The sequence below is a fragment of the Podarcis melisellensis genome (assembly GCF_964234715.1).
Source record: "Podarcis melisellensis genome assembly, chromosome: 6".
NCBI classification, from domain to species: domain Eukaryota; kingdom Metazoa; phylum Chordata; class Lepidosauria; order Squamata; family Lacertidae; genus Podarcis; species Podarcis melisellensis.
Genome location: NC_138538.1, coordinates 80,276,877 through 80,288,905, shown reverse-complemented (window position 1 = coordinate 80,288,905; position 12,029 = coordinate 80,276,877). Strand labels below are relative to the sequence as shown.

Genomic DNA, 12,029 nt, shown 5'->3' with positions numbered 1-12,029 from the left:
GCACATTTATGTTGGTTTTATGCTACTGAATTCAGGGATTTGACTTCGATTAGTTTTAAAGGCTCTAGATTGAATTTTATTTATTTATTATTTTTTTAGGTTTTGGATACAGACTAGAGACACATATGTTTTGTACTTAGGCAGAAATCCTATCTACACTTACAGTACCTCATGGAGCTCAGTACCTTAGCTGAGATCCCTCCATTGCAGGGTGTTGGACTAGATGATCCTTGGGTCCCTTCCAACTATGATTCTATTATCTCTGCTCTAGTCTATGAGTAGAATATACTGAATTGTACTGAGTGTCTACTGTGCTTAAAAAGTTTGGGAATGGTGGAAGAGTTGGTGTGAAAATAGCTAATAGAAAAATTCCATTTTTAATTTTAAAAAACGCAGAGAGGAATCTAATGTAAAATGAAACTTGTGTCAATGTGCAACCGTCCATGTCCTGTTCAACACTGAGATACCGTATTTCCCCCTCTATAAGACTCACTTTTTCCCTTCTAAAAAGTAAGGGTGTGTGTGTGTGTGCGTCTTATGGAGCGAATGCAGGCTGCGCAGCTATCCCAGAAGCCAGAACAGCAAGAGGGATTGCTGCTTTCACTGCGCAGCGATCCCTCTTGCTGTTCTGGCTTCTGAGATTCAGAATATTTTTTTTCTTGTTTTCCTCCTCCAAAAATTAGGTGCGTCTTGTGGTCTGGTGCGTCTTATAGAGCGAAAAATACGGTAAATCATTCTACCTGAGGGGAAAAGGTGATAGGCATATATCAATGAGAACCACTTGCAGAGCATCATTAACTACTTCACCTGCTTCCACTGCAGAATCATAGAATTGTAGAGTTGGAAGGAACCACGAGTCATCTAGTCCAACCCCTGAAGAGAGAAGCCAGTCTTTAAACCATACTTTTCTCTTCAGCAGTGGAATACTATTGCAGAAAAAATAATAATGAAGCCCTAGCACTGTGAATAATTCTTCACTGTGTATTTGATTTAAATCTCTATGTGACCAAAAATGTGCTTTAGCGTATGTTAAATAGCTTGCATATATGTGTGGCATAATATTTTAATATCACTGGAATAATGATAGTTGGCTACTTGGTATTTTGCATCTTCCCCGCCCAGACAAAAAAAAAAAAAACCTCTACAGGCTCTATCTGTTTAGAAAGGAGACCATACTTCCAGAAGTGTGCATTTCATATCTTTGACACCTCTGAATGACATAAAATCATTGTTTTGTTTGCTTGCTTTTGGCTTGTGAACCGAACAATGTTTATTTCTTGAAATGTACCTGACAGGAAAGGGCAGAACATGAAATGCATGTAGGAGAAATGGTTGAATCTTGAGATTAAATCAAAAAACACTCCCCTTAAAATAAAAGTTTTCAGAACGGAAAAGATACTCTCCCTTAATACCAGTTACTTCCGTTGCAGTGAATGGTGCTACACCACTTGGTATTATTATCACTTGCATTTATAACCTTCCTTTCTTCCAAGCAGCTCAAGACAGCATGTATTGCTCTTCCCCTGTCCTTTTTATCCTCACAACAACCCTGTGGGGTAGATCAAGGTGAGAGAGACTGCAATAGGCTCAAGATGACCCAGTCATATCTGGTCCAGCAATTTTGGGGGTGGGGATGAATAGTGCCATGGCTCCAATGCTTCTGTATTCCGTAAGATACAAAAAGGCAGACATTGTTGCCACTGATTTTCTGCTATTGTTTACTCTCAACATCTGTTTCTCTCCACTGGCTGTGGTGATGGGGGCTGTTTTTCTGAGTCCCCTCCCTCCACCCTACAACAATGCCACGGAAAGATGAGAAAAATGATGAAGTAGTTGTAATGCTTGAAAATGCAGCTGCCTGGGACCTGGTTTGAAAACTGCTCAGGGGCTCCGCTAGTCTCGATTTGCTGTAATTTCCTTCAATAAATATTTGTTTCCCACTGGCTGTCTACCACAAGTAGAAACAGGATGTTTTAATTTGTGCAACTCAAGGGCTGAGAAAATATTAGGAAGATTGGGTATGTGGACTTTATTTCATGTACGCATCTTATTACTATATTTTGAGATCAGAACAACATTTCCCCCAGGTTACAGTGGCTGGGTTGGGTACTTGCTCTGACATCAGATCTGGGAGACCGTCATATCCTGATCAAGCATTTTTTGTGTCTTGGGCTGCTGACCAGGGTGTCACTTATATTTGTACAAAAGGTCAATTGAGAAGCTAAGCTTGTGTCTTGTAGCTTGCAGTGGTACAGGAAGAAACAGATGCACACTAGCGGCACCTTTTAATTTTTTTAGTACAGGAAAGAAAATATAAAAATTATCACTGCAGCTAAGAGTTTACTAGATTTGGTCCAAATAATCATATCCTTCTTCAAAATGCACTGATGGTATTTTTCTCACTAAACATCCTTTCAGTGGAGTTATTAACTTGGTTCTGAACAAGTGGTCATTCCCAAGGCAATGGACATAGGAAGGACAGGACAGATCTCTGCCACTGCTCTTCTTGCTACCAACCTCACAGGGTGGGGAGCTCGCTGTGAAGATCTAAACATTGAAGGCCTATGGTCTGCTGTGGAAGTGTCAATGAGCATTTGAGAGCAGCTCACCTAGCCCTACAACACTTTGCTCCTCTTTTCCATCTCGGCAATGTCCTAATCTGCACGGAATCAACCACAGTGAAATCCAACATCAACAAACAAGGAAACACCCAATCTTGGGAGCTTCAGGCAGAAGCATCCCTCCTCCTTAGCTGGGCAGAACACAACATCCAGTCAATCACAGCTGAGCACATCTTTGGTCTCCTGAACATGCAAGCAGACTGGCTGAGCCACAGGAAATTGGACAAAGTGCATACATCCATTTTTCAACAGCTGCTGTCAAAGTTTGGCCAATGCCAAGTGGACCTCTTTGCCTCAGACTGGAATCATCAGCTCCAGTCATCAGTGGAGGCATGGGATGCCCTGCTTTCCACATGGCCACCAGGTCTTCTCTCTCCATCATTCTGAGGGTCCTCCAGAAAATCAGAGAAGAGAAAGTAAGAGTTCTCCTCATTATACCATACTGGATTCAGCACCCTTGGTTCCCTCAAATACTCCACCTGGCAGTCTCCCCTTCCTTGACACTTTACGGAACAGAGCTCCTCTTTCAGAGCCTGATTCTTCATCCAGCTCTTAAGTGGCTCCAGCTGACTGTTTAGAGTTTGAACTGCAATGCCTCACCAAGCTGGACTTACCTGCAGACCTCATTGATACGCTTCTACACTCCAAGAGGCCCCCACCCCCTGCTTATATCAATCCACCTAGATACCATTTTGATTCTTGTGTGTGTCCACAAGTCACTCCTACAAGAAACCAGAAGTTTCCACCATCCTTTCCTCAATCCTGTCATGACCATCCGCTGCCCGCCTCTCTTCCCATTTGCTCTTGAAAACGATTCCTTAGAGAGGCAACTCTAAAGTGTCCCCTGACCAGCCACATATTCCCATTCTAGGACCTCCACAAGGTGTTTTAGAGAAGCTTCCCTTCAAACCACTGGGGAAGGTCTCCCTCAAACTTCCATCCTTCAAGCTTGCCTCATTAGTGGCCATCACTTCAGCTTGCAGATTTTCAGAATTGCACTCCAAGAGCACTCTTGAACCTTTCACAAAGAGAGCATTGTCATTTGTACCGACCCAGCCTTCATTCCTAAAGTCGCTGCTATCTTCCACTTGCAGCAAGAACTTGAGAGAGGAGAAAATAGTTGGCATTCCCTGGACATTTGCAGAACCTTAAAAGTCTACATTGCTCAAACCAAAGAGCTCAGGTGGACCGAATCCCTCTTCATGTCAATCCACCCCCATTTATGCACCATTGTTTGCTGGATTGTGCCCAGTGTGACTTTTTTGTTGTAACGTAAGATACTTTCATCAGTGACACTAAACTTATTCATCAGGATAATAGTATTGGGGGTTATTGCGATTTTTTACTATGTATTTTGTGATTTATATTCTGATTTTATCCTGTGAACCACCCTGAGACTTGTGTGTATAGGGCAGTATATAAATTCAATAAATAATGTAAAATAAATATACTTAGCATGATTTTGAAAAATGTTTTTAGAAGAGGGAGTTATAATCTCTTTAGTCTTACATAAGCTATTTAATAACCATTTGTAGTATACATCAAGAGATGACCTCTTTTTGTGACACTGCTAAATTGCCACCTGTGTTTAACTTTGTAGTGCTTTTTTGAGTAATGGATTTTTTTTTTAAAAAAGCCACTTACCTTGTGCATATCTGGAATAAAATTCCAGACATAGTCTTGTTATGTCAGTGTTGAATCCACCCCTGCCCCCAAGTAGGCTGTGTAGATAGGTGGGTTTCTTTCCTTGTTTGACATCTGAGCTTCTCAAAATGCTTCCAGATGTAGCTGATTGGGCCTCTGAATCAGAACTGCTCACTGTTTAACATGGTAGCTCTAAATTCAAGGAAGAGGAAGCACCTCTGTTTCTTTGAGGCCTGCCCTCTTGCAGTACCCAGTTTTGTCTTACTATTGCTATTGAGAATGGAACATAGATACGTTTATAGCAGAAGATGGGCAGAAAGCTGCTAGGTGTTTCTTCTAATGGGATTTATTAAAAGAAGGTCTGGGTCTGGTCACTCCCTGGATAGGAGACCACCCAAGTGCTTCATGCGTGCTGACTTGAATTACATCATTTAACAAAGATAGGCTACAAAAGAAGTGAGTGGTACCTGCAACAAAATGTTGCAGCGTGGTCCGCTTAGGTTCAGGATTTTCCCTTTCCACCAAGTTTTCCGAGTCCCCCACCATCCACAACAGTGATCCAGTCTTTTGTAACGATGAGGCATATTCAATGCCCATTAAGCTTTTTTGGGGGGTGGGTGGGTATGTCCCCCTTTGGGTTCTTTCCCAAAGTTTCTTTGTACTTACACAAATATATGAGCTCCCCCAAGCTTGGTGACGCCTCCCTCTTATGCATAGATGGTGTTGTTTTCACTGCATAAAGAATGACTCTCTGAACATTGGGATCACTATTAGTATGTGTATTATATGATAAATAAGTGTTTGCTGGGCCCAAAGGAAGAGAACACAACCATTGAACTGATACTAAATACTAAGCAGTCTGTAACACATTCATCCCCAGTGCTTTTAAATTTCCTATAACTTTCCTGGGGTAAGAATGAGGTTTGGAAACAAATACAATTCTGCTTGTCCCAAATTATGCTGAGACATTCAAGTCACTTTGAGAACCCATTCCCCAGTGTAAGCAAAGGAATTGTGCAGCCTTAATTTTGGTTGCATGCAAATATGTTAAAAAACCCCTGAAGTCTCTTTTTTTAAGAGTGCTGCTTAATGTTTTAGGTTGGGCTAATGCCTCCAGACTGTTCATGTTCTCTGCATGGTTTACCCTGTGCAGCTTTAAAGAAAATGACACCCCCCTCCAAATAATTTATAACCTAACAAATGGATTAAAATCAGTAGTTAGGGGCCTTTCAGGGGCTAGCCTTGTTTGCATATGGTTTGTTCCCTTGTTCTGATGCTCTAGCTTTGACCTGCAACCCGCAGGTTGAGAATATGTGGATTAGATAGGTGGCATTGCATTCTGGGAATCCCCCAACTTCCCCAAGTGAAACCTGGACATGGGTTCCTCAGTGGTAAGATCAGTAAAACTTGCAAGACCCCCTGAAAGATATTGGTTCTCTCAACACTGATCTTTTCCTGCAGTGTGCAGCTACAGAAGGGTGTTGGATGTGTTCTGTGTTGCAATACTAGTTATTACAATTGAAAATACATAGGGTTATATCTGAGTTCTGCAAAGAAATTGATGGACCTAAGTTGGTAATGTACACTCAGCAGAACTAAGATTAGGTGCAACATATGGGATAATAGCCTTTGTGCCTGTAAGTCTTTAGTATCTGGCAAACGGCCTCTAGGGGTGCAGTTTTCACCAGAATCCTGAACTTCTCTCTCCCCAATATGAGGTCCTGATCTGGATCTGCTGCATCGTCTAGCGGTTGCTACCTGTAAATTTTTGGTTGGTTTTTTTTGGGGGGAGAGAAAGATAGAGATATGCGTTTGTATGTTTCCAGTGTTACGTCAAGTGTGATCCTTGTGTCAGTGGTTGGCGGTACGGTGTAACAAGTTGCTCCATCTTAACGAGTCAAAAATGAAAAGGGTTTTCTGGCTGAAGAAAGCCTGAAAATCAACAGGTTACCTAAAACAAATGTAAAACAGAAGTAATAAATTGTGTTCTGTGATTTGCTAGTGGCAAGTTGTAAATACAAAGCATCGTCCTCAAACCTGTGAAAACAATGAAGGAATTAACAACACGCACGCCTTATTTGTTGTATTTATTTTGCTAAAATGTAAGTCTGCCATACTACAAAGCATAGCTGCTTTGTACAGGTGTTACTCTAATATGTATGATAATGGGAAGGTAGAGGAGTTAACAGATAATTGTTTAGTTCAAATATTAGTCTACCTCTTTATAGCAGAAAATTGAAATCAACTCCATCTATTAAATGCTAAGAATACAGCTAAATGGTGAGAATTGATTTTGTTGCCTTCTGTGCCTATACAAGTTCTTTCTTTCTATTTTATATTGTATCTAAACCAGAAATTTAAAAGAACTGTATCTGTAAATGTGTAATTAGCTGAGATATTAATGGGCTTTCTTGCTGAGCGTGGACTTTTGCTCCTCCTTTCACATGAACAAGCAAGGAAGCAAACCAACTAACCAGCCAACAAACAAACCAGGAAGTCTTTCATAGCTTCCGGTTTCATCTGGGAAACTATGGTTAACAGCTTTGGAATAAGCTGAGCTAGTAAGCAAACTTCAACACTTGGGTGTGCATGCAAGCAACAGGTGCATACATGTTTCAGCTTAAATTGAGATGAATTGTCCAAACTCACTATAGTCTTCAGCTATGTTATTAGTGGCAGACATATAATATTGTAAGATTCATGTTGGAGTTGACATGGGGTTATCTTATTTTATGCTAGCAGTAATATTGTGTGGTAGGTCAGGCCAAGAGAAATTTGCTGGAGGACTCCCAGGTAGCATCATGGCTAAGCAAAGATTTGAACCCAGGTGCCCCCAAAGTCTAGCACTTGTTCTGCTGTGCTACATTGGTGTCATTCTTTCCTGATTAAGATTTTTTAAAAGAGAAATGTGAGATTATTACTGCAAGCTTACATAATAAGGTATCAGATCCAATTAGTGATATCCACATCATAGTTTAAGACACTTGTGGCCTTAAATTCCTCTGCAGACTGCTTGGGCATTTAAATTCTGTTTTTTTTTTCAGACTTGCCTAGACAGAGATCTAATTTTTCCAATGCACTAAGACTTCTTTGTATTTTTGAGCCTTACGTTCAAAAACTTGTTGGGATCTTGCAAGGAGTTGCCAACATTGACCTCATCATGCATCCTAAATAACAGTGTGTTTGCCAAGCGTTGTGGAAAAAAATGTCGCTGCCAGCAATATTTTGGTCTTATCGCCACTTTCAGTTTTTTCTGTGTTTTAGGTGCTCTACTAAATCTTTGGTGTTCCTGTCAGTTAGGAATTAAAGGGTACAATAATGTTCAAGAGATTCTTGTTAAAACCCTCCCCATTTATAAAGTAATCAGAGGGTATACACAGGATGTCCTTTGAAAGATTGTGACTTCTAGGCTTTTGAATAAGTGGGCAGAATTATTTTTTAAAGTGTTGGTTGTGCCAAGTCTGAAGCCAATGTTTGCCCTTACCTATTCCTTCTTATTTAGCAGGCACTGAGGAAGTGAATCAGTATGTATGAATGGGATGCACTAATTTCCAAAAAGTCTGAAATAAGAGCATTGGAAACTATAGCTTGACCTTTAAGAACACTTTCCATTTTGATTCCTTGCCCCCGACTCCTTGAAAGCCCTCTGTATCTGTAACAGAACCTGTTTAGATTGCATGAAATTCTAGGGTCACTTCTAAGGTGTGGTCTCCCAGTACATGTGGGATTTTAGCTGGGCTTGTTGAACTCACCATTGACCTACATGACTGACAGGGTAAACCATGTGTTCGAAAACCTATCGATAGTGTTTTGCATGCGCAGTGATTTTTAAGAACGTTACTCTGTCACGATGTTCTAATTGAATGATCGTCTGATAAGTTTCCAGAGAACCTGTGGGGTTTCTCAGCACGCAGTTTGAAAACTAGTCTGAAAGTTGATTATTTATTTTTTTAAGAGGAGGGAAATATTTAAAGAGGAGCTTTTGTTATTTGAATTAAAAACTGTTACATGACAGCCAGGACAAAGATAATGCATAACGAAGCTGGATTGTATGGATGGTAAATTCAGCTTCTGTACCAGCTATTATCTTAAAGATGTGTGCTATTCAATTCATTGTAAAAATGCTAGCGACATTTGTTTTTGAGATGCAAAGTAGATGGGAAAAGCATTTGCTATGGAGCAGTTTTATTGCCACTATTCAACAAAGGGCAAAGACCAATAAGAACAGTTCTGTAGAAAAGCTTTGCTTCTGGTTTAAGAGTTAAAAGGGCAAAATATTGATGTTTCCCTTATTCTGAACGATTTCCACAGCTTAAAAACTCCTGGAAGGAGAAAAAGCATAAAACTGACATTTAAAGAAGTAAGATGATTTACACTATGTCCAAAACTTTGGGTTAGGAAACAGTTTTAATTTTTTTTTTTAAGTAACTTGTCTGTTAAAAAGTGCTTTCCTTTTGATGCTGTTTCCCAATTGGATAGACTCCTTCAGCGTTTCTAGGTTAAAAATATTTGCATTTTTGGTTTTGTTTTAATAAGGATCTGTAGAGAAGCTTTTTTGTTCTTTGTAGCTAGCTGGTTTTTTATATCGATCAGAATGCTTTCACATTTGATTCTGATCTCAGACCTACATGAATAGAAGCAGCGATGTTGAGAGAAAATGACAGGCTACAAAATGTAGTCAATTTTCTTTCTTTTAAATGAGTCCTAATCTTCTCTTACACTCTGCTCCGGGGAAATGCGCATTTGACGAAAAGGATTTTTAAAGGGAATTTTGGTTGACGAAAAGGATTTTTAAAGGGAATTTTGGTTGACGAAAAGGATTTTTAAAGGGAATTTTGGTTTTTGATTTTGTTTTTTTATTATTAAAAAATATTGTAAATGAGATATATATATATATATATATATATATATATATATATATATATATATATATATATAATATTATATTATATTAATTTATCTGTGACTGTCTTTTCCATTGGTTTACAGCTGGTGAGTTGGGTTGCAGCCTCACCTAAGTGGGTCACAGCAGAAGCACTACTGCTATACAGTTGTATGTTATATACAGTTATATGGTTTTAAAAAAGAAAGAAAGGAAAGAAATGGGTCCCCAAATTAATGTTAGGGCTAAAGGTGGGTGTTGTGGGTCTGAAAAGATTGGAAATCACTTGTCAGGCAAGTGTTGATTTCATTGATCCATGAGCATTCATGTGTGAACTTGCCCTCAGAGGGTTGACCACTTAAAGCAGAGCTTTCCAAACTGTGTGTCGCGACATGTTAGGAGTGTCGGATGCAATGTGTTGGTGTGTATCGCACAAACGCTCCCCACGCTCCTCCTGGGGCTAGAAAGGGGTTAGTTTAACCTCCGGTTTGCTAGTAAAACTGAATTACTGTGTTGAGCAATGATGCAAAACTGAATTACTGTGTCGCGAAATGATGCATGTCTAAAAAGTGTGTCACCAACATGAAAAGTTGGTAAACCTCTGACTTAAAGAGTATTTTCATGTCACATAATGGACTTGAATGTATGAGGACATAATAGGCCACCCCTTAGTTTAACTCCTTAATCCTCATCTTTCCCTACATGAACCAAGCAAATGTAACTTCAGGGGCACACATTTCCCCCCTGCTTACATATTTCTGTGGTCTGACACTGTAACAACAAAAACAACTTGTTAGTCGCTTGTCACCCAAAGGTTTCCAAGCAACTTACCTCAAAGAAAAATATACAATATATAATAGCAGAGGGGAAATATAATATAATACATTAATTCATATAATACATTAATATTTCAAAAAACATAACATCAGTGGAAAAACAACAACAACAAAACATACCAGCCATATAAATAGATGGTAAAGTCCTTTGTCCTGCCCTGTAAATTCCTGTGTAAGCTAATGATGCTATGGAAATAAAACCAAAGAGGTTTTGAAATATTTCAAAAATATTTCATTGTGTCGTATTTTTATAAAGGTCATTCATATTTTTGTACAGGTCACTTGAAAGTGTTGTGATTTGAAACAATGGATGAGCAATCTCAAGGCATGCCAGGCCCTCCTGTTCCTCAATTTCAGCCACAGGTAGGACATTGCATTAGTTGCTCAGACTAGGTAGGAAGGGGTACATTAATTCAGAATTTTAAAGCCCAGAGAACTTACTCTGACTTACATTTTGCCGATGTTATTCTGTTCATTTCCATTACATACTGTAGCCCTAGAATGGTGCTATGGATTTTTTTCCTTTCCTTTTTTTTTTTACTGTTGCAACTTGGACTCCAGTTTGTTTGTTTGTTTGTTTGTTTGTTTGTTTGTTTGTAACTATACTATGTTTAAGGTGAATCACAAATCAGTTCTTGTAGAAACACTAATGCAATAAGCACTAGTCTAGCTTCAACAACAATAGAAAACCCTTTTTCAAAACTACATTTCTCCTCTTTACCCTGAAGGTAAGCTGGATTTTGAAAAGTCCTGTGGTGGCAGTTGTTGTAAAGGTAAAGGTAAAGGGACCCCTGACCATTAGGTCCAGTCGTGACCGACTCTGGGGTTGCGGCGCTCATCTCGCTTTATTGGCCGAGGGAGCAACCGTTTGTCCGCAGACAGCTTCCGGGTCATGTGGCCAGCATGACTAAGCCACTTCTGGTGAACCAGAGCAGCGCACGGAAACGCCGTTTACCTTCCCGCTGGAGCAGTACCTATTTATCTACTTGCACTTTGATGTGCTTTTGAACTGCTAGGTTGGCAGGAGCAGGGACTCACCCCGTCGCGGGGATTCGAACCGCCAACCTTCTGATTGGCAAGTCCTAGGCTCTGTGGTTTAACCCACAGCGCCACCCACGTCCCCACCCAGTTGTTGAGGGATGACCAATTTATCTCAGATGGAAGTCATGAAGCTAGAGCTCCTCTCTGTGATGCTCTATCTTGCCCCCTCAGGGCAATATGGTTCTTGGGTAACCCTTTGGTGGTGACTGAGATTGGTAGAGAGGCCACCAGTAGGAGCTTTAGGAGTTAGTTGGTGGACAGCTCTGTAAGAACATCCCTTAAAATTTGAAGCGCAGATGTGCCAGGACAACACAAATTTCTGTATCATATAATCTTTTTGTGTAGCTCCATGGGAATGCTAATATCAAATAGTGACCTGAGAGAGAATGCAGTTTGCTAAATCATAATTGCGTCAGTGCAAATTATGTATTCAGAAGTAAACGAAGAAACAGTAGCAGAACAAAGTTTCTTCTTGGATTTCGAAAAGCATACCAAGAATGAGTTTGTGTATCCCTGTTTTTCAGCGGAGTGTCGGGACAGCAGCGAAAAACAGTCTAATTAAAAGGATGAAATGTTTTTCTGATACATAACAAGTTTTAAGTTACAAACGGGGAGTGGGAAAGTTGTTAACATTCACAGATTTCAGCACAGCTGTTGCTTTGGAATTTGAGCCTATTTACACCTCAGGTGGTAGTCATGTTCCGCTGCTATACGCCAGTGGTTTGTCGCCAATACACTAAAAAGTGTGATGGGGAGATGTATGCTTTCAAAGATGATGTGCCCCTTTTTTTGGCCAGTCATGACTGTCTGATGTACGTCCGCACACTGCGTTTGTATGTGCCCATCTTCACTTTGAGGATACCAAAATACCAGTTGAAGGTACTGTCATAACCAGGATTTCTAAACACCCTTGTTTCTAGACCTGGTTACAAGGGAACCCACCCAGGCTAGCATTAACCATAATTCACGTTGGTGTAGGTGTCCAATCCTGAAATAATTTGAAAA

General features: G+C 40.1%; 1 protein-coding gene across 5 annotated transcripts in view; it reads left to right on the top strand.

The window, feature by feature from the left end:
• The window catches only part of NEK7 (NIMA related kinase 7), an 86,256-nt gene that overhangs the window by 16,642 nt on the left and 57,585 nt on the right, over nt 1-12,029 (top strand). For 4 of the 5 annotated variants that reach the window (XM_081914946.1, XM_081914947.1, XM_081914948.1 and 1 more), the window contains one exon: nt 10,261-10,346. The exons of the other annotated variant lie outside the window; for it this stretch is intronic. In XM_081914946.1, the coding sequence (XP_081771072.1) occupies nt 10,290-10,346 (57 nt within the window). In that variant the 5' untranslated portion in view covers nt 10,261-10,289. The remainder of the gene's footprint in view (nt 1-10,260; nt 10,347-12,029) is intronic. 5 annotated transcript variants of the gene reach the window in all.